The 23,506-nt window shown below is 37.3% G+C and overlaps 1 protein-coding gene across 4 annotated transcripts; it reads right to left on the bottom strand.

Annotated features, from left to right (window-relative positions):
- Window positions 1-618: 618 nt before the first annotated feature.
- Window positions 619-22,514, bottom strand: septin5a (septin 5a). Of its 4 annotated transcripts, XM_055039981.1 has the most exons (12): window positions 22,399-22,514; window positions 22,242-22,255; window positions 9,295-9,385; window positions 9,023-9,109; window positions 8,643-8,766; window positions 6,621-6,755; window positions 6,421-6,538; window positions 6,231-6,332; window positions 4,532-4,628; window positions 3,252-3,429; window positions 3,055-3,157; window positions 619-1,716 (listed from the first exon to the last, which is right to left on the bottom strand). In XM_055039981.1, the coding sequence occupies exons 1-12, from the start codon at window positions 22,442-22,444 to the stop codon at window positions 1,654-1,656; spliced, it is 1,158 nt and encodes a 385-aa protein (XP_054895956.1). In that variant the 5' UTR covers window positions 22,445-22,514; the 3' UTR covers window positions 619-1,653. The 4 variants fall into 4 exon arrangements, with proteins under 4 accessions (XP_054895956.1, XP_054895955.1, XP_054895958.1 ...); XM_055039980.1 differs by lacking the exons at window positions 22,242-22,255; window positions 22,399-22,514 and adding an exon at window positions 13,606-14,054; XM_055039983.1 differs by lacking the exons at window positions 22,242-22,255; window positions 22,399-22,514 and adding an exon at window positions 13,606-14,050 and having other exon boundaries at window positions 3,294-3,429.
- Between the last annotated feature and the right edge of the window lie 992 nt (window positions 22,515-23,506).

The following is a 23,506-nucleotide window of genomic DNA, read 5'->3' as shown; positions in this document are numbered from 1 at the left end:
CCTACTGTTTGTCTCATGCAAATTCTCTCTGTTTGTGAAGAAATACGGAAATATTTTTAAGTTTGCAAAACACCTTAGTGTTACTGACAAACTTTATATGAATACATTACTGAAAAATTGATTCCTGCAGGATTCCTGACTGACTCTGGGGATTTTAAATTGAAGCATTTTATTTCTTTGCTGTTTCATCTAAACTTTCGATACTTAACTTAATTAGAAAACATACAAGAAAAGGTATTTAAATATATTTTGATTATGTAGCTTTGGATGGAAATGTTTATCTATCTTTACTTTCTGCAAAAATAGAAAATCCTCCTTCATAAAAACCTTTTTTAAATAGTTTTTGGCTCACAAAGTACACAACGTACTGCAACAGCAGTACTATAGTGCAGACACACTATATTATATCCATGCATCCTCTGCCAGGCGGGATGACGACGCTGTGAGCAGAGGGAGGAAAATGTCTGCAGGAGATAAATATGAATCAGCAGATCATGTTCCTGCAGAAGCTTTGTCTTCCAGCCCAGCTGATGTGTGGAAGTGATGAAGGTCACAGTGATGTGCACACTGGACTCAAACTCTAAAAATAAAACAACAATGAGTCAGAAAAAACAACAGCCTTGTTGAGGAGTTTATTTATCACACCTTTGCAAAATGGGACACAAAGACTGAGCTCATAGCCTTCAGGGCTGTACAGGTCATCAGCAGCAGTAAAGTACACACACACACACACACACACACACACACACACACACACACACACACACACACACACACACACACACACACACACACACACACACACACACACACACACGGTCACACAGTCATCTGCACACACACTGCAGCCTTAGCTCACATGGATTTTCCACTATGTTAAGTGAACAACGATAAGTTTAAAACAGAAGCACAGACATGGTATTGGCTCCTCATCACTTATTTCCCATAATGCTGGGGTGATGATGCAAAACAGCACGCTGAAGGCATTAAATACAAGCAGTAAAAAATAGGCCCAAAGCTTCCAGGAGATATGAGTAATGACAGCATGCGCACACATGCACCCTTTAATGCTCAAACCCTTATTTTAGCTGTTAGCAGTGAGTGCATTTTAAGCCCGGATATTAAAAAACCTGGAAGAAGATGTTTACACTGACCATAAGAAACTCTAACTGTTAATGAAGGAATTCACAGCAAATGTTTCAATGAATTGGAACTTCCTCAAATGGGGGAAATACAGACTTTCATGGACGGAAACCTGCAGTTGAAGAAATATTATGATACACTCGCATATCCAACACAGAATTGCATAATAAAAACAACACCCATGTTCAAATCTAATCATTAGCCTACAGCTCTTTACAAAACACCTCACATTATATCCAAAAATGTTAAGCACTGCATTATAAATTAGGTACTGAGAAGTTATTTAAATTATATCTTAAAATTATTCGAGTTGATGTCACAGCCAGGGGCTCAAAATCGGAAAACACAAACAACCTCCAGGCAGACAGACAAAATGGAGCACCAAACTGAAGAGAAATGCAGAGTCCGCCGGGATTTCCCGCGCAGAACAACCCAAATCCAGGTCTGAAGGTCTCCCTGTTGTTCCAGGAGAGGAACAACAGGTGGCGCTGCAGGGCAGATCTGGATGTGTCACTGATCTTTGTCGTGCATCTGCTGCTGCATCTTATTTAGCATTTCCTGCATCCTTTTCAGCTGCAGAGAGAGTATTAAAGTGGACGAGTCAACACATCATAAATAAACTGCGTGTTTTCAGAAATAAACAGGCTGTTTGGGAAAAAATTAGAATATAAATGACTACTTTGAATAATTAATTGATCATACTGCACTGTCTGCATTAGTGGGATCAATTGAAATGTGTGTGTGACTGAAGTAAAATAATTTTTCTTGTAATTGCCTTGAGACAACATTTGTTGTATATATAATGAAAGTGACTTGAATTTAATTGAAATTCAAAGATGGCTCATTCTTTTTTCCAGACTTATTAACACTAAGCCGCGAATTTGGACAATACAGAACATTTAATGTATTCAATATTATTTCTTTAGACAATGTAGCGGAGATATTTGTTTTTATAAAGACCCGGCCTCAGTTAAATGTAAGCAGATTCAATTACAAACAGTCCATCTGGTTCTGACTTTATTGCTTTGGGAATTATTGCAACACTGTGATGCATTCACAGTGATGCATTCAAGTTATCTTATGGAACTGGATCGTGAAGTAGAAAGGCAATTAACTCTTGACATGTTTATGTCCTTCTATCTGGTGCTGCAACCACCAGCGGCCACTGGCCAAGAGAGCTACACCCTGAAATGTACAGAGTGTGGTTCGGGGGCCATTTGCGGCCCCCGGGAGGATTTTGGGCGGCCCCCCTGACCTCAATTCTAGAATTGAGCAGATCTGGCCTGAAGCATAGTTGGTTGATACAAATGAAAGCTTTTTAAATAACATTAAAAACTATTAGGAGCAAAAAAATAGGTCCCCATTTATTAATGAAGTTTTTGCATTCATTGTAATTTGAAGTAATTATCAATGTTACTTTTATTTATATCACACTTTTAAGAACAGTTTGATAGCATACTGAAGTGCAGCATGAGGACAGAATAGAATAAAATAAAGAAAAAAAACCTAAAACATCACAACAGAAAAGTCCTCAACTGAATGCTAACAAATAAAAATGATTTTTAAGAGGTGATTTAAATTGACCTAGAGAGTGGAGCAAGTCTAATCCTAACAGTAGAAACTACAATTATTGACAAGATTTTACTGAAAAGCAAATCTTACAGCTTAAGAAACCAATCAACTTAAAAACTTTAGAAATATGCAAGATCTTTTTTATGTTTTGTATCTACAATGATTTGTTGATCTGTTTCCTACATCTGCCCCTTACTGAGCAGATAAATATAAAAAAGGGGGAATTTTTAATTAATACTCATGAGTACCTGGTTTGTTCTTGCTGGAAACAAAGAGCTGCTGTTTCACCATTCAGCCCTCTTCAGCTTTTCTAAATAAAAAGTCTAGACTTTTTCTCACCTCTTCGTCTTTCATCTTGATTAGCTTCTCAGTGTCTGCGTCTGGAGTGGACAGCGGCAGGATGGGGATTGGACTCTCCATCCGGTTATCCTGAGCCAGTTTACTAAAGGACGAAACAGAAAGCAGAGGAGGGATGAAACGTTCTCTTCAATCCGTAAACGTCAGCGCCAGGTTCATGAAACATTCCCATTTTGCACCTTTTCTCCTCATCAGACTCTTTCTCACACAGAGAGACAAACCTAGTCATCTCCTGGATGCACTGCGCTCTGTAGTTTTCGTAGTGGACGTCGCAGGTCACGTCTTTAAGGTCGTGCATGTGCGAGCGGATCAGCATGTTCCTCAGTTTCACAAAGTCGCAGTGTGACTGGTTTTCCACTGTGGGCAGAAACATCTTCGTTTAATCAACAAGCCGGACTGCAGCGATCCCTCACAAGGATTCACACCACTGATCAGTTCCATAAACCTCTAAGAACTGATACCCTTAAATAAAATTCAGTCACATATTTAATCAATTAAATCCACACGCTTGCAGAGTAAAAAAAAAAAAAATCTGAAGTAAGAGTAAAAAGGTAAGTAACTGATGTGTCAGCGTTCTACTGGGGTTGCTAGGTAACGGCCCAGGGTTCTCCGGAGTTGCTAGGTAACAAGGCAACGCCTGTTGATTTGTGACGTAACATTCAGGAGGTTTTTGAGTAACTGATCAATTCATCAGTCATCTAATATTTAAAAACTACATAATCACATGGACCAGAATCTAAAATTAAGGGGAAATGTTGGTATTTTAAGAACGAATATCACAATAATTCATATAAGTAACAGAAAAATAACAAAATCAGGCAAAATAACATTTTCCAAATCAGTTTCTTTCAATAAAAAACGCATGAAGCTTTAATAAAAACTGCACATGTGTCTGTTTGTCTGGTTAAAACATGTTTGTTTTACATTCAGTGGGAAGAGATTCCAGAAATTTTACTGAAGAAAGAGAAATCATTCATAAAATTACTCAAGTAAAAACATTGAAAAAATACTTCTAAAATTTTTTTTTTCCCAAAAAAGTTACTCAAGTAAATTGAGTAAATTTAACTAGTTACTACCCAACCCTATGTATGTAGGGCTGCAACTAATGACTATTTGATCAGATAAAAATCTTTTTCTATTAAAAGTTAATTTATCTGTGAATGAAACAAGTATCTTTTCATCAATATTAAGAGATATAGGTCTATATATCTTGCTACGAAGTTACTTGCAAGTTGTTTTTGTCTTATTTTAAGTTTACTAAGATATTTTCTCTAGAAACTAAACCAAAAATACTTTCTTTGGTAAGATTTTGTGTTTGTTTTGTGGTTTTCCATTTGAGCGATTAATTTCTTCATATGGCTCAGGGATCGATCACGGAGGAGATCAATCTTTTATTAAAGTTAGGCACCACAGCTTTAATGGAAAAGCAGCTGACAGAATGCATGGATCATGAATTCACCTTCAACGATCCCCCAGGGGTACAGCCTTCCTCTGACCCGCTGTCCTCTCGCCTCCACCACGGTGTTGCTGCCGATCACAGCGAAAGGCGTGCACTCCTGCACGCATAAGGACGGGTTATTATTTTGACCCCAGTCTGTTGAGGAAACGCTGACTGAGCATGCTGGTGCACATTCACATAGTTAGGCACATTCTCTGAAGACGCATGCAGCCGAAGAGACGCATCGCTGGGACTGTTGAGACACGCAACAAACTGCATGCTGTTTATTTTCTGGCACTTTAAAGGAAGATGAAGCAAATTCACACCAAAGAATTTTATTTGTTGCACATAAGACACTGCAACTTTTGAAGAGTGAATATATTTTAAGCATTTAAAGTTTACAATGACTCTTGAAATGATTTTGTGTGACTCTTTATCACAATTCAATTGTAGTTCAGGCAGTGGATACATGTAAACAATTTCACTGATGCCATGACAAACAACTTAAAATATGAAAAAGGAAAATGTAACATGCAACCAAAATATCCATTCAAGTTTTTGCTTTTAATATAGTTATTAGTAAAATATAAACACAAACATCCAGTGACTTTTCCTGTTTAATATAAAGCAAGAGTGAGCCATAAATTGTTTATGTTGCTGAAAAGACACAAAAAATCTAGAAAAATGTAGGATGTGTTTTTTTTTTTAAATAATCTAGCAAACCTGCAAAACGTATTTATGTTTTCAATATACAATAATTTATGGATTGCTTTGTGACTGCTTTAGTTATTAGTATAATCAATATCAACATCAGATTTATTTATATATCAATTTTAAAAGCAAGTTAAAACTGCAACAAAGAGCTCTACAAAAACAATAGCAAAACTGAATAAATTTATGAAAAAAATTTAATATTAAAATGTCATGTTTAGTTTGCTGTAAAGTAGTTTATTATTGCAATTATAATCAAAAACAAAGATAGTAAAAGGTTTGAAGTTCTCTCCATGACAAAAGGTTTAAATATCAGTGATATTGTTTTAACTCTTTCATATCCATTCCAGAAGATTCATTTTCCATGGTTCAGACAAAGTTTCTTAATGTTAGCGCAATTCCTGCCAAACCAACAGTTAAATATGCTTAAATTAACACAGCTTGGCTGCGCTCAGACAAGGCCACCATTGTGTGCTCAGATTTTTACACACAGCTATGAGAGAGTGATCTCAGCTGCAGCTTTTCACAATGAGCAGAAAATTATGCAACTTTAATCTGTTTTTACTGGAGCTGCTCAATTCAAGACAAAAAAAAGCCTTTTGTAAAAAAAAACTCTTTATCCCAAACACCTGACCTTTAATTTAAGCACATTATTGGAACACTTTTCTAATGTTTTCTGGAGGCATTGCTATGACTGCATTTACTTGGTAGTAGCGTATTGTGCCATTATCAATACGCGGTCTCAAAACAACAATATTATCGTTTATTCCAATAATTATCGGGACCAATTATTGTTATCAAGACCAAATTCCAGATTTTCAAAACAAAAACTGTGATGCAAAAAAGTAGCATCACAGATTTTGTAAAAACAAAAGCAATTTATTTCTGGTGTTGAATTTCTTTACCAACTTTATTAATGCATTCAATATAAAGGTTGTGTTTTTACAAATTGCACTGAACATTAATTGCAACATTAATGTTGCTGCTGCAGTAAACGGCTGAAACTCGCCTTCAGTTCTTTGTCGAGTTGTTTAAACTCCTCGTCCTCGTCAGAGTCACACTCAGGAAACTGGTACACTTTGATCCCAAACTTGTCTATTTCCTCTCGTATCTGTCAGAGGACAAACACAAAGGTGACTCCGTTTATCCGGATACAGAGGATGCTGTCAAATCAGTGAATCTGTTGGTCTGAAACTCACTCTGTCTTTAAGCTTTTTTATCTCATTGGGAGTGAGGCAGTCGGCTTTCGCGATGAGAGGAATGATGTTCACTTTTTCATGAAGAGCCTTCATGAACTCCACGTCCACAGGACGTAAGCTGTGAAGGAAAATCCAGACTCTAGTTTAGTTTTCTTTTAGGCCTGATTATATGTACAGGTTGCATAAATATGTGTGATTACCCATGGCCAAATGGAGGGATGAAGTAGAGGCAGCAGTGGACTCTGTTGTCCTGGATGTTCTTCCTGTTCAGGCCGCTCTCGTCTCTGAAGTATTGCTCAAACTGCTGATCGATGTAATCTGTGATTGGCTTCCAGCTAGAACACACACAAGTTAAGAAGATAACATTTACTTGTACCACTCCATTAATGCGCAAGAAAATTCGATTTTGAAAGCTTCTCCTTTACTGCTCCCCCGAGGGAGAAGGAGAACCGGCACAAGGGGCGGAGCGCAGTCGAGAGCATATATAGAGCTCAGCTCATGTACAAATATTGCACCATCTTGTTCAAGTTGTCCACTTGATGCAAAGTACTTATGGTTGTTATAAAAAGAGTAGGAAGCAGCTCATTTAAAGATTTGATGACTAAAAAATACAAAATCACAAATCTGCAGAAAATACAAGTGCAGCAACATCTGGACGGACTTTTCTGAAGACAAAAGTGCAAAAAGTTTGTCGGGGTACAAAAAATGAGAAGAAAATACAATCAATTTACATTTGACTGATTCTAATACAAAGTTTACCCTTTTATCATTTCCCATAGGTATCCCCCGGATTAAATTAATTATCCTAACTGGTTTAAAAAGAAATTAACATAAAAATTAACCAGTCTTTTTAAATAGTCAGAATCCCATCTTCAACAACCAATCATTGGCAACAGTGACTCCAACAGAGACATTTAATCTGCATTGCTGTTGAGAAATTGATCATTTTCAAGTGACCTATTATGCTTCCTTGAACAAGTTAGGGTAGATCTATAAACAAAACATGTTCAGTGCATTTATTTGTACAAAATAAATTTTTGATTATGAGATTTTCATCTGATCAGTTCTGTCTAATTTAAGCTCCTTTCAGAATGAGCTGTTTATCTTGTCACTTTAAATCCTGGCCATGCCCCCAACTCAGCTATTCACACTCATAGGTGAAAAAGGCTGCAAATAGATGCACAATTATGCAACTTCTTTGAAAAGCAGAAGTAGAGCCTCACGCACAACCAACAACAATGCAACAAGTGGTTTTTGGGTGGTAAGTCAACAACAAACACTTATCTTTTGCCATTGTACAGCACATAAATTATTTTTAGATAAACATATTTGCATGTGCATACAAATAAGTGCATTTCTTTATTATTCAGTCATTGAATTACTTACATCACTCATTACCACATATATATATTTATATCTAAATGTTAACAATGGAGTAGCTTGTCATCGAATGGGTGATCAATACATTCAAATCTATTCTATTCTATTCTAATCTATTCTATTCTATTCTAATCTATTCTATTCTAATCTAATCTATTCTATTCTATTCTAATCAATTCTATTCTATTCTATTCTATTCTAATCAATTCTATTCTATTCTATTCTATTCTAATCTATTCTAATCAATTCTATTCTAATCTATTCTAATCAATTCTATTCTAATCTATTCTATTCTATTCTATTCTAATCAATTCTATTCTATTCTATTCTATTCTATTCTATTCTAATCAATTCTATTCTATTCTATTCTATTCTAATCTATTCTAATCAATTCTATTCTATTCTATTCTATTCTATTCTATTCTATTCTATTCTAATCTATTCTAATCAATTCTATTCTATTCTAATCTATTCTATTCTATTCTAATCTATTCTATTCTAATCTATTCTATTCTATTCTAATCTATTCTATTGCTAAGAAACAGCCAGGCTTTCATTGAAGTTGCCAGATAACGAGGCAATGCCTGTTGATTGGTTACATTTTGGAGGTTTTTGAAGCAACAAAAAACATGAGTTTATTACTAAAAATATGGCGGGTGTTTTATTGTTGTTTTTTTTATCACTTGGGTTGTTTTTGTAAAAACCCAAATAGAAATACAAAAATCTGCAAAAGGTGAATTCTGAGTAACATGTGGATCTTCAAAACATGCTGCACCAATGCGATCTCAGTGCATCAACCAGCGAAAACAGTGCAAAAAAGCTCATCTGCAGACCCAACTCACCACTCGTTGTTATTAACGGCGTCTCCAAACCCCGGCGTGTCCACGATGGTCAGCTTGAGCTTCACTCCCTTCTCCTCGATGTCGACGGTGTGCTTGATGATCTCCACAGTTTGGTTAATCCGCTCTGCAGAGCGTCAGCGCAGCATGAAGGTCAGTGAAAATTGGATTAAATACATCAGGGACAGAGCAAAATAGGCTCTGCTGCTGGGTTACGTTAAGATAACCTCTAAAAATAATATTAGTAATTCTGGACGTTAAGAAATGGCTTTGAACATGAATGCAAGGATGTTTGTCAAACCCGAACTGTTTGGAATTGCATGCTTGTATCGGAGCCAGCGGAAAACTTTAAATAACAAAGATAAGACAAAGTGGAGATTCACCTTCGGCATTTAGTAACTTCCTGTCTTTGTAGAGGTCTGTGAGGAACAGACTGTTGACCAGAGTGGACTTTCCCATCCCAGACTCTCCTGTGAGACACAGACGTGTGACAGCATATTTAGAAAAAAGCCAAAAAATCCAGCAAAGATCCATTTCTGGATTATTACAAATCTGGAGACAAAAGCTGTACAGTGTAACCTTTAAGGAAGACGGTTCAGCATTTTTCTAATAAACTGACAGACATGATGGAGTTGTTTACATCCTAGAAACTGACCTGCAACCATCAGGGTGAAATCGAAGCCTTTCTTCACAGACTTCCTGTGAACCTGGTTTGGCAGAGTTGCAAAACCCACATACTGTTTCTCCTGGAAGATAAAATAAAAACACAAGTGTTACTGAAAGTTGTCTATTTTCAGTTTTTATTAAAATTAAACCAATCTTAAAACAGTGGACTTTGCAAACAAACAAGTCATCTAATTTAAAATAAGAAATATTACATTAAAGCAACAATTGTGAGGATTTACTGACCATAAGAGCAGAAATACATTTATTACACTGCAAAAACACAAAATATTAACAAGAATTTTAGGTCTAGTTTCTAGTAAACCTGAAATGAGAGCAAAATTAACTTACCTAGTAATTTTCCAGCAAAAAATAGAAACTTGTTTTAAGTAAATAACTCAGAACTCATTCCATGTTATGGGTTGATTCACTTAAAACAAGCTTCTATATTTTAATAAAAAAAATTACTTATACATTAGTTTGTCATATTTCAAGTGTAATACGATATTTGCACTAGAAACTAGACCAAAATACTTGGTGAGATTTTGTATTTTTCAGACTAAGAAGGCATTATTTCCACACACAAAGAAGCCGGTTCTACAAAACCAGATATGGGTTCGGTGAATACTCGTCTTGATCCTGAAAGCCTCAGGAACAAAAAACTCTTCCGTTTCTTTTATTATGTTGAGTTTTAGATCACAGCTCACAAAAACAGTTCTTAATTCGTGTGTTTCTCTCAACCGTACAGTCTCTGTCTGAGCTCGTTGGAATGTCACATGACCCGCAGTTTTAGGAACTTGTTTTGCTTAATCCCTCTGCAGAGAGGTTGTGGCAACATCTGCGTTCCTTGTGGCCCCGTTTGTCTTTTTGAGAGTTGAGACTTGATGTGTACAAAGAGACACAGGAACGTGTAATTGCTGGTTTTCATAGAAATGGTTTGAATTTTTTGTAAAGTGTAACTGCTATCAGTGGTTGCATTTATTTTATTTTAGGTGGTAGAATTTTAGGCGTCTAATCAAGATCAACACAGAAAGGGAAATAAAGGTCATTTGAAATTTAGGTTTATAAATTAATGCTTTTGGTTTTGCCATCTTTAAAAGTCCAAAGAAAACCTCATAACTGTCTCAGCAGCTCTTCTGAATGTTGTAATGTGGATTATAACACGTCACTTTGAGTCAGACAATTTAGAGGAACTGATTTCACATTCCTACATGATGTTGCACCACAAGCCTTCTGTGTATTAAACCATCTGACTCAAACCACCAAGGAGTTGCTTCAACTTCTTATGAGAATCTCCCTGATCCTTTCAGAAAGATATGAAACCATTGATCTGATTCAGGCATGAAGAAGCAGGGAAACATGCAAAACATGGAGGATGCTAAATGTTAGACGGACATTACAGACCATTGTTCCACATCTCCATCTTTGTACTCGGTTGTCAAATTTGTTTTAGCTGTACATAAGAAAAACCAATACGAATTAATTTGGGCTGGAATTTCTGAAATTTCTCAAAAAAATTCCATCAAAATCCAATATGGCCACCAAAATATATCAAAATCCAATATGGCCGCCATAATATGAAATGTGAACCAAGGTGTTAAAAAGCAGAGTTTTCAAAATTGCTAAAATATTCAACCACTTCTACAGAAAAAGGTCCTCTTAATGTGATGGTAGAGTTACACTGCACTAACCCTCCCCCACATATTGCTGTGGGGGAGGAGACTTCAGGATGCCTGTGCACTTTTTGTTTGCTTAAAGCCAAACGGTTTGACAGTTGGGAAATATGTCTGCCTGTTATTGATTTGTTTTGCTTGTAGCTGGGTCACTTAGTTTCAAAAATACAATCGTTTCAACTTCGAATCAAATCAAAAAACTATTGATTTATTTACAACATTACAAAAAAACCTTTTTTTTATAAACAAGTTGTTCTTGCTCTCACTGTCACGAGAGATCTGCTTTTATGTAAACATATAAACATAAAAACATAAAATAATTCGGTCAGACTTTGGCAAAGCAAAGCAACAAAATGTTGCATATTGGTGTCACTTTTTTGACTTCCAGGTTTGACCAGTTTGTACATGTTCCAATTATAAATATGCAAATATTTTGATTTTTCTTTATGTAAATTTACTAAATTACAGTGTAGTTATAATACAAGGCTTTTTTAATGTCAAAGTAGGACATAAAAACATAATTAAAAAAATACAAAGAACATAAGTTTAATTAATCTTTTTAAAAATAGTACTTAAAAATATTACAGAGCTATTTTTTTTTTTTTTTTTGCTTTTTTACAACAAATATATCAGCTCATCAAACTATTTAAAATAAGATAATATTTTACTAATATAATTGATGCTTCATTAATTAAATATGACTAACCACAGTTTTTTGGCAACTCAGTTCCATTTTATTAGTCCATCCCTTTTTACTGCATGACCTCTAAAATCAGGAAATCAGTAAAACAGAACCTGCTTGACAACATGAAGTAGGTCCAGCATCTGACGCCATTGACAGTGACTGATGGGGAAAGATCATAGTAAAGCTTTGGGACTCCAGTGAAACCCATTCAGAGACGCGATCCACAAGTGGAGAAAACATGGAACAAGAAAACCTTCCCAAATTACTCCGAGAGATCATGAACGACTGATAAATGATCAAATGAGAACACAAACTGACACTTTCATACACTTAATAAATAAAATCATTATTTAAAAATGTACTTTTTGTCTTATTTTACAACGTGAAACATCTTTTTTTTTTTTTTTAAAGGAAAATCAGCAACAAAACACTGTGCTGTACAGTGTTTTTCCGCAGCGCAAAAGCCAGTTGACCAAAAGTACTGGAACTCAGCTTGGGTTGCTAAGCGACGGGCTGGGGTTGCTAGGTAACAGCCAGTCGACTGTAACTTCACAAAAACCAAAAAACATTAACTTGGGCTGTTTTTAGGAGCAGCTGAGACCCAAATGGTATAAAAACATACAAAAAGTGAATTTTGCATAAAGTTTCCCTTGAAAAGAAGTCTTTTAAGTTGGGCCACATAATTTATCAAAGAACTGATTTGCAATTTTAGCTCCAAAATAATACACAAAAACAGAAGCAGGCTCCAATTAGCTGAGAGGACTTTTGATGTAAAGACAAATTAAACCAAAGATCTGAGGAGCTTGTGCCGCAATAAAATTACCACAACAGACAGAAAAGCTTCAAGTATATGGAAAGACTCGTGCAGAGCATTCCTCTGAGAGCGGCTGAGAATAACCAACGCCTCAGACTTTCCAGAAACACAAAGAGAACCACAGGATGCCAGGCTCCTACTGTGTGGCACAGCAGCTCCTGCTACCGCTGCATCTGGCGGAGCGTCGCCCCGACCCTACAGAACGACGCGCTGACATGTGGAGAGATAAACAAACATTCAAGCCCTGCAGAGAGCATTCATTCACACGGACACAAGCTACATTCAACAGACCTGAAAAGCTCCTTTTCTAACCCAGTCAGACGCACAGCGAGCGTCCTCACACGCTGTCATAACTCGTCACAGGCGTTTCCGGCGGCTCCCTTCCCTCGGCCGAGGATCACGTTTATTAAAACAGACACATGAACGTTTACGCGCATGCAAAACAAAAAGAGGTGGAAGACGAGCCGCTGGGAAGGCTGGACAGAAATCCCCCTCAGCAATAACTTGACTCCCTGCAGAAAATATGTCTGAGAAAAATAAGTTGGCAGAAATCTTAAAGTGAAAGATCACCTCAGTTCTTTTTATATATATAATCATGCAAACATTTCAACATTTTTCACACGTTTTGCCTCATTTGTTCAAATGTACCCTTAGATAAAAGTAGATTATTCAAGTGTAAAGCCAACTTAAGTAAAAATTACTTTATTTAAGCTGGATTTCATATACTTCAGAATATTTTAAAAAGTATTCAACTGAGTACATTAATAAACTTTTACTTTAATGCTAAAGCTTATATGTGTACATTGGTAAAGCTAATTTCTGCCACAAAGTACTGATTATAAACTTACATGTTCAGTGATAAAGTTTACAGTAAGTAGTACGAGTGCTAAATCTTAATGTCCCTTTCATAAATAAGCCACAAATATTAACCCAGTAAACTATTGAATGCATAATTTGGTACTTAAAATGACCTTTTAACAGTACACTTAAGTTTACTTCTTAAAAACTTAAAAAAGCCCCAGTTTAGTTAGACTAAGTACACTTTCTAGTACATTACATGGTCTGTTTATTTATTGAAATGAACTTTTTGCTAGTATATCCATATACATATATATATATATATATCTTTACCTTCTGTCTTGCGGTTCTCACTCGTGGGCACAGAAGCCGTTCCACCAGTTTCTCTTGCAGCATGATGGCATCCATCCTAAACCGCTCCGACACTGACGGACCAAAATAGCCACCGGTCTCACAAAACTGAAGCAGCAGCCCAGCAGGGAACGAAGAAAAAAAAAAAAAACTTTTCCTGTTTTCTCTCCTTGCATACGTTTGTCCTACACTCCCTGCCCGTTTGTTTGTTTTCCTCCCAGCCCCGCTTATTTGTTTAATTCTATCTTTTCTGTGCCCTACAGCGGTCCGGCTCTCCCTGTTCAGACAGGTATGAAGAAAGTTTCCCTTCGAGAAGCGGAGGCAAGCAGGAGAAACAGAGAAACAGAGAGAGAGAGAAGTGGCAATTTGAGGGAGGAAACAAGGGAGGGATGGAAGAGGCAAAAGTCTGAAGGAAACCCATTCATTCAGTCCAGATTCCCTCCCCCTGCTCAGACAGACACATGAAAAATAAAATACTCTGAAATGACCAGCTTCATTCCCTTTGGTTTGCTCCACATGCGAAACCTAAAGGAACCTGTTTCAACCTGAAGGAAACAAAAGCTTTTGGTGTAACAAACGCTGCAAGTACAGACAGATGCAGTGATGTTATCACAATGAAAAAAATTAACCTGTCAATCACTGCGCTCATCCAACGCTCGGGTTTATATATGTGCTGATTTGAACCGTACAAATCGGAAAAAAAAAAACACAACATGTTTAAATAACAACTATTTTATTAACGTCATCCAGGATCAGGGCACTGCAAAAACAAAGTGTTGCCAAACATAAGTCTACTGCAAATATTACACTTGAACTAACACAAAATTAACTTACAAGTAACTTCAGCAATGTAGAAGCTTAGTTTAAGTAAATTATTCTTCAATATTGATAAAATTGGCAGATTTTTTCCCCCATACAAAACATTTAAAATAATGTGCTGGTGGAACTAATACATTTTATCAATATTCAGGAATTGTTTACAAGCGCCTACTTATCCTGCTGAAGTTACTTTTAAGTTAATTTTGTCTTATTTCTAGTGTAATAAGATATTTCCTCTAGAAACTAGATTAAAAAATACTTGGTAAGATTTTGTGTCTTACGTAATCATACTTCAACAAATAAGATGAGTAAATTAAGCTCCTCTTTTGTTTGTTTGTTTTCCCAATTTTTTTATTATTATTAAATCAAACTTAACCTCTGCGGAACATGTGTCAAACTCAAGGCCCAGGGGCCGAATCTGGTCCGCAATGCGTCTTTATGTGGCCCTCATAAATAGAACCTTTAAGATAACCAACTGTTTTAATAAATATTATTTCATCACTCAAATCGATGCACGTTTTTGTCTGTACACAGTCAAATTACATGCATTTGAAAAAATATTTAATACTATTTAACTTGAGGAAATGCTCATGGAATGCAGAAAACACTATTTATTCATATTAACAGTTTAAGTTGGTAGTTTTAGCAACACATTCTGCCACAACACTCGTTTCAGCAGCAAGCACAAAAGCAAAAAGCAATAGCACATTGACAGATAATTGTTTTAAACAGTGCTTGTGCCGCTTCCCTAATATCTTTCTAACTGCCACCCTGGGGCAATTTGATAAAGATCATTTCTGAATGGTAAGTTATCAACAAAACACTTGCCTTTGCTATTGTACAACCAGTTGACTAAACTGCAGGAGTTCTGTTTGGGTTGCCGAACCCAAAATGATGGGTTTCAGCTCAGTTAATTTGAGCTAAAATAAAATGTTAATTAATCAATCAGTCAAATTTTATTTATATAGCACATTTCAGCAGCAAGGCATTTCAAAGTGCTTTACATCACAACAAACGCAAAAACACAAAGTCATCAAGTTGGGGGTTCTTGCCTTTGCATCCACAAAAGGTTTACTGGTTACAATCCTACTGTGTTCTATGGATCAAAATACCTGTTGGTATTTTTAATCCCACTGATGCTCACAATCACGCAGTTTACAGCGGTGCCAACAGCCTTTCAAAGGGCTTCCGGCACGAGGCTCCGTACATCTCTGACAGAATTTCGCTCAGGGACTCTGTCGTCCCTTACGGATTTTTGTGCAATTGCAGCAAAGAATCAACAATCGAAACTTGACATCAAGTCAAGTTCCAACATTACATTAGCAGTTGATTACGTTTCAAATACAGATTTAAAGGAAGTCAGTGTTTCGGCTGTTTAACAGTTTTCTGTGAAACGTGCAGTTGCTGATAAAAGTTGCGTTCAACTGACGTAAAGAAACAATCGGCCAGCATGTCTTCTCTTCTTGGCATTGCAGGAGTTTTTCTATATGTGTGCAGCTGAGGTACATTCATGGCAGAGGTTGAAGCTGATTGATTCCAGATGTTATACTGGCATGTGTGTGTGTGTGTGTGTGTGTGTGTGTGTGTGTGTGTGTGTGTGTGTGTGTGTGTGTGTGTGTGTGTGTGTGTGTGTCTGTGTGTGTGTGTGTGTGTGTGTGTGTCTGTTGGGTGTGTCTGACTAACATATAATGTGGGCAGCAGAAGTTAAACATTCTTTGAAATAAAAGGACTGTTTTTCTTCCCGCTGACGTGACCAGCGCTGATGCCACGTACAGGATGTTACAGCTCACCACCAGAGGGCGACAGAGGACGAAACCGGGATGACAAATTGGAAAGGGAAATCCCAGCGTTTCCAGTTGAAATAATGGAACGATGGTTGATTAATTAGGTGGATAGTGAAGACTCCAGCAGAGTGAGTTATGAGTCTGAGTGGAACGATGTGGGAGTGATGGTCTGAGCAAAAGAAAGGAGCAGATGTATTTAATTGGCCCCCCATATAACCCCCCCTCAGTATGTCCATCTCATCAACCAGCTGTCCCAGTTCTCCCATTCATAAACACAAAACCAGACAAATGGGGCCAAATATAATCACTTATCCACACGTCTATTGTTACAACTTCAATTAAATATTCAGCGTGAGTGAAAGTAAGCTGTTCTCTTACTTTGTGAGTAATAAGTGGTAAAATTTCACCATTAAAAACTCAACACTGCCATGAAACACTGGAGTTTACACTATGGACTCAAATAAATGCAGAAAACCTTTTTCTTTCTTGATAATTCTAACATTTTTAGCACTAATTATTTTCAATATCAAATGTCTTTGTTTCACTTTCAATTTTTTTTTTATCAATGCTAAAATTCCTTTTTTTGGGGTCATTTTCTGCTCATTTGTTACCAATCGATCACTGCTGATAAAAAAAATCTACATTTGTAAATGGAAAAAACATAAAACAACCTAACTATTACTTATCTACGTTATAAAATATGTTATTTATAAAGCTTAAAGTAAACTTCAGCAGGTTGGAGCCTCCCAAAAGCATTAGACTTTCTGCTGCTGACATTTCTGTGGTTTTTTCTTTCCCATTAGTGGGCAAAGAAGTGCATATTTCCGGCTCCTGCTGCATTTGTCAGATTGTTGGATGGCCTGCAGAGGCCAAGATCCAGAGGTCAGTGACTCGATCAGCAGGCATCACTCAGCTCCTTCCTCTCGCTTATTCAGACTTGAAGTGATTCCCAGAGAACCACAGCAGTGAACGCAACCCGCAGAGTGCTTATCACACCACAACTTCCCACAGCAAACAGCTGAAGGAAGAGCAGAAATCCAGGCTCATGTGATATTACATGAAAGGGAGATTTCAACCCCAAGCTACAACGCTGCCTCAGGGTGATGCATATAGGCTGACAGATACTAGAAATTATAGAAAAGTTATCAGTGTCAATAGATAATATGTCTGACAGAAAGTTAAATACTGAATACATAGAAAATTCACTGAACTCTGATCTGCTGAACTCTTCACTGCTCGCTAAGCAAGGTTGGTAGCATAGTCAAGATTTTCCTTTTTTCTAAAAGCTTTCGTAGAACAGAGAGCTAAAGCCACTCCAGGACTGAAACTGAAGATAAAAAGATGTACACACACACACACACACACACACACACACACACACACACACACACACACACACACACACACACACACACACACACACACACACCGCTGGATCACACACACTTCAGTGCTTCAGTGTGACAGAAAAGCAGACTGCAGGGCATAAACTACTCAAACTGCTGAAGGAGAGCTAACACACTGCCAGGCAGTCGTCCAAATATTGATCTGAGGAGGAGTAGAAGAATTTAGAGAAAATCCTCCATGTTGGTTATTTCATTCACTTTGTGAAAAGACGCTACAGCCAGGCTTAGTAGTTGAAACCATTTTCCAAAAGGTCCGTTTTGATCTTGAATGAGCACAAGATGTTTTTCTGGATGATATTTTGCTCATCCTTGTCTGCCATTACAAAACTTAGTTAAGCTTAAAGGTGACCTACTTCAACATGCTAGGATAACTTTATGGGCTGCACAAAACATGTTCTCTACATTTGTTGCACTAAATCATTTTTAGATAAAGAGATTTCAGTCTGCTCCATTCTGCCTTTTTTGAGCTCCTTTCAGAATGATGCTGTTTTAGGGCGTCTTGTCGCTTTAAATCCAAATATGCTGCTCAATGTTTCAAAATGGCTGCACAATTATACAACGGCACATTTCTGAAAAGCAGAAGTGAAGCCTCCTGCACAACCAAGAAGATTGCAGCAAATGGTTTCTGAATAAAGTCAAGAAAACACTGGTTATTTCCAGCAGCCATTATACAGCGGTCAAACCAGCTGACCAGACATACTGGAGTTCCGCTTGGGTTGCTCGGTAACGGGCTGGGCTTGGTGTTGCTAGGCAACGGTGCAGAGCCCTTCAAATATGACTAGCGATAAAATGTTTTTTGAAACAGCTCAAAAACATTCACTTAACATCAGAACACAGCTTTAAGTTAGTTTTTTTTTAAACCGTTCGGGTTGCTTTAAGACTCAAATGTTTTGCTACTTTTGTACGGATCCAGTGATTGGTTCTGGCCAAACCCAAAGCATCACCTTTAAGTTCATGCTTTCAGTCTAAAGGTTACAATGTGCCTTGATACACTTGTTAATTCTCTGAGCTGCTTGCTCGGCAACAAGTCCTGAGACAGCGCAAATTTTCACACAAACAACAGAGTTATTGTTTTCACACAACACATCACAAGGTCTATCGTCTAAATCAGGAAGCTGGAGAGGTTTGTGTAGATTTCATTAGCATCTGAGGAAACATTTCTGAATCTCTGGAAACAACAATTCAGCACCTGCTGAACCATATTGATGTCACACTAGAAAGTAAACTAATTTTGGGTTGATAATTATCAGATAAGAAGTTGAAGACCTCACATCAACCCCATAAAAAGGAGCTGCCTTCGTACTGGGGGGCTTTAAATCTCTCTCCCACCCAACCCCCAGAGACACAGCTGTCCCTGCGCTGCAGCTGGTCCTCACTGAGGTCCCATCTGTGGCGGTGAGACTGTTTGGAGACAGAGGACGGAGGAGGAGGCTGAACGGTGAGATGATGTTTTTACACTACATAGTCCACACTGAACTGTATCAAATGAACCCAAACTATTTGAAAAACTAGTTCACCTCCTCGCCTGTGGTGGCGCTGCACCCAAAACCACTGAAGGAAACGACACAAAACAGCTCTGAAGAAAACAGGAGCGCAATCTCTTTCTTCACAAAATGTAAACGAAAGTGAATTAGGGTCAGATTTTAGCTGTTGTATTATTTCTCTTTTGACTTTTGTAAATGACCATGAGCCATTTCTTCTGCTAGCATTAGACTCGCATTTACCCAGAATGCTCCGCGTTACAGTTTGATTCCTGCTTTTAGAGAAGAGTTCAGGCGAACCAGAGGTCACATTTTGCACTCGTTACTCGTTACGTCGGACCACTTTTTTCAGTAACGAGTAATCTAGCGCGTTGCTATTTCAAGTCCAGAAGTCAGACTACAGTTACTTAACGAAATCACTTTGCGTTACTATCATCTTTTGGAATTGAATTGTATTTCCTCTCCGCATCTTGTCAAGTGACCAACGTCTCTATGCAACAGTTTCAGCAGCGACAGAAATGTAAACAATGGAGGGAGATGCGCAGTTTGTTGGTGGAAAGCAGGAACTGTTTTGAGTTTCTGTCGCCAAGTCTGATTACTCTAAGCGCCTTTGGGCTCTCGCTTTTTTTTAAGGCTTCGTTTTTTCTGTTTTATAGAAGAAAGACCTCTTGAGTGTTTCTTTCTGTTTGACCATTTGTTGCAGACAAATCTCGTCCAAAGCAACAATGTTTAATGTTTGAGAGACTGGAATTACAGATCTGTTTGTCGGATGATTTGATGCGTTTCAAAGCCATGTTTTATTTTGTCTGCCTAACAGACTTATTATGCAAGACAAGATATTTACCCAGTTAAATATAAGATGGCATTACGTTCGGCCATCTTGGATTATTTTTGCTCTTTCATGGTAACCAAAACAATGTCAAAGAACAACCACCAGAGGGAGATATAGTGCAGTTTACAAACACTATCAATGCAGCGTAATGAACAAAAGGCTCCAAATATAGTGAATCGTTTTGTAATACAATTAATACAAACGGAAACAAGTGGGATTTCTTTCCTGCTCTAATGTTACTCAACTGAATGCACCTTCCAGTTTTAAAGTTTTATTTATGATTTTTTTTTGTGTCTCAAATCTGAGATGTTCAGCTCATATCTGCCCACACATGGACTGACCGCCACACTTTGTGTCTGATGAAAACGTATTGGAAAGGAAAACCGTCTTTTTCCTGGCAATGCTTTCTGACAGCTGGTGAAGTGATGAGAGGGTTGAGGGCTGGAGTGAGGGGGGAACAATGATTCTGGATCGATCATCCGTCAGGACTCACTCAGAGGTTACGACATCATGAATTAACTCAGGCCCATGCACTAGGGTCACTGAAGCCATTTCCAGGGTGGAGACACACAGGGAAATCTTTTGTTTCCATTTCTGAAAAAAATCTGAAAAAAGATTCTTCTACAAAACCTCCCACATTTGAGACAGGATTCAAATTATTTTTATCGATGGTTTCTAGTGCAAATATTTCAGTAAACTTGAAATAAAACAAAGCTGACTAACAAATCACTGTTCAGCAAGATATGGGAGCTTGTTTTCAGTAAATGAAATCCTTAATATTGATGAAAATGTCCTAATTTCACTGCCAGATTATTTCACTTATAGTAAATTATTTTTCCATCTTATAAGTGAAATAATCTGCCAGTGGAGCTAGTGCTTTTTCATAAGTATTAAGAATTTATTGACTTAAACAAGCTGCTATATCTTACTGAAAAAGTGTTTGTAGATTAGTTTTGTCTTATTTCAAATATACTACGATATTTGCACTTGGTAATACTTGGTAAGATTGTGTTTTTGCAGTGTATAATTAGACTTAAATATCTAAAAGAAACTTCCAGCATTTATTAAGAAGTAGGTTTTTATGAAAGACATGAACTTATAAGTTTAAGATGTAAAGCAATAAATTACTGACATCAAGATAAAAGTGAAAATTTGTGTCAGCCACATTTTGATCCAGTTTCTTTATATAAAAATAAAAATGGACCTTATGTAGGACTCAGAGGAACACCTTGAGAAATTGGCATAAATTCAGAGCACAGACTCATCTTGATGCACTGAAATCTGTCACTAAGATAGTTTGAGAATTGAAAAACTCTTTGCTCTGAAGGTTTAAAATGTTTAGCTTTAAAACATCAACTATATAAAAAAAAATTATTCTGACCAAGTGCAGCCAAAATGGTTTTGTTTTGTTCCCCTAAAACCAGATTGATGTACAGATAGAATATTACCGTTTACAGTAACAGTGTATTCAGTCAGTCAGTGTCTAATATTCAAGAATAAAATGGAAACCAGAAAAAAACTACATGATGGGAGAATTTACAAAATAACATAAATGTCCATCCATCCATACTGGACAAAACCCATCCTGATGGTCCACAAAACATTTAGGGAAATACTCTGTTTAATTCGTTCTAGGTCTCTGTTTATAGTCAAAAACTAACAATATTTCTGAAAAAACCCATCATCCTCTGCATAGGTCATCTGATGTTCTGAATGTCTGACCACCATTTTAAAGTAATCGTGAATTAATGCTGAGACTTTTCTCAACATCACAAAAGAGAATAATTTAGCAGATTTGTTGGCTGAAATCATCCTGTGTTTTCAGTGTTTTAATGTTTGTATCTTTTGTTTCTAGGTTATGGTCTGTTCTACACCTATGAATCTAGTTTCTGAATTGAGACTAACAATAATAATAATAATAATAGTAAATCTACATACAGATTACCATATAGGAGGGGATGAGGAGCGCCTGGGGTTAGCAGAAACCCGACCTCCCCTCAAGGTTCGTGTGTCTGCTGCTTCCCAGATGAACAATGGTTCCGAAATGATCCACTAAATATTAGCGAGCAGCTAATAATGACGTAAAATCTGAAATGAGGTCAGTTCATCATCAGGCGACTCTAGTCTCTGGTAATTGTGGATGGAGGATGTTGGAGGAGGATGCTGCGGTACCGTGTTGGCCTCTGGAGGCAGCGACCTGCACAGGCATGGCAGCCCTCAGCATTCAGCCAAACAGCTCAAACCTCCTGCAGGAAGCGAGATTTAATCTAACAAAACGCTTTAAATGGTGCCCTACCTCCGTGCTGTCCTCTGTTGGAGGATAGATGAGGAGGCGCAGGTGCAGGGATGCGGAGCGACGCCCAGAGAGACGCAAACATGAAGCAATCAGTGCGCAAATCCTCCACGATCAGACTGCAAATATCAAAAAGCGAAAACAGAAACAGGACGCTCACCTGTTTTCACCGGAATCCGGCTTTTATACCTGATGTTGCTCGTCATGTTTGACCCGCTTTCCTCCCTCGGTTTCCTCTGAAGCGTCGGCTCAGCCTCGCCTCCAAAGCCCCGGACCGACAGCAGGGGGGCGGGCGGAGCTGACGGCGCCAGGCTCCTCCTCTCCGGAGGCTCCTGAACGCACCGCTCCAAATACGACAATAAAACCATCATTTCAATATGCAAACAATCAAAAAATAAATAAAAGTGCAAGTAATCACAAACATCTGTATTTTCTAGATACTTATTTCATTTTGATATTTATACGATTATTTTAGCCCCGTGCTGCAAAAAAATTCCTTTATTTTCATGTTAGCTTTAGCCTTCTTAGTGGGCGGGGCTAGCACTTCTGAGATAATATGATTGGTCTACAGATGGAGTCGCTGTCAAAACAGCCAATCAGATTTTAGGGTCCCTTTAAGGAGACAAGTAAATAATTTCCTTGTGGGTCGTATCATGCAAAATATAAAACAAATGAAAACAGAAACTATCTGATGACACGTAATAAATTCAGATTTTTGTGATTTTGACATTTAAGCTTAGTCTCTTTTTTTATTCAATTTGAAACTACTGTATTTTTCCAAAATGGAAAGTCTTAACTCATATTTTCATTCAGCCTTTTTTTTCTATGGTGATGCTGTGAGCAGGAAGGATCTCAGGTAGCAGTCAGTATTCAAACAAATCTGAAGAAGCCTCTGACTGAAGGAATTGTGGCCGATTGCCTTAGAAAGATGGAACAGTAGCATTTTTTTTTCTCTCTAGGAAGGTTGAGTATTTTATACATTTCTTGTACATTTAAATAATTCTAGATGTATTTTTTGTGAATTTGAAGAACTTATTGGGTGATTTCAAATGTTATAAATGTTTAAAATAATTTGGAAAGTGCGTTTCTACACACAGAGGATTTCACTGCAGCCAACAAACAGGAAGGAAATCCTACAAGACTGAAAAAAAAAAAAAACTCAGACTAAACAAAAACATCCTGTTTGGAAAACATTTGACATCTTTAACTAAACTCTGAAACTAACGTCCTAAACAGCATAAATAAAAACATTAGCAACAAAGAGCATA

This window comes from Poeciliopsis prolifica, unplaced genomic scaffold, assembly GCF_027474105.1.
Source record: "Poeciliopsis prolifica strain line A6 unplaced genomic scaffold, Auburn_PproV2 SCAFFOLD014, whole genome shotgun sequence".
Classification (NCBI taxonomy): Eukaryota; Metazoa; Chordata; class Actinopteri; order Cyprinodontiformes; family Poeciliidae; genus Poeciliopsis; species Poeciliopsis prolifica.
Note: the sequence above shows the minus strand (reverse complement) of the source record. Positions and strands in the feature narration are given on the sequence as shown.

Coding starts and splice junctions, on each gene's coding strand:
- septin5a (XM_055039980.1), bottom strand. CDS start 13,680: ATGGATGCCATCATGCTGCAAGAGAAACTGGTGGAACGGCTTCTGTGC. Junction 9,386..13,605: donor TGAGAACCGCAAGACAGAAG/GTAAAGATATAT, acceptor TTTATCTTCCAG/GAGAAACAGTATGTGGGTTT. Junction 6,539..6,620: donor ATCCCTCCATTTGGCCATGG/GTAATCACACAT, acceptor TTTCCTTCACAG/CTTACGTCCTGTGGACGTGG.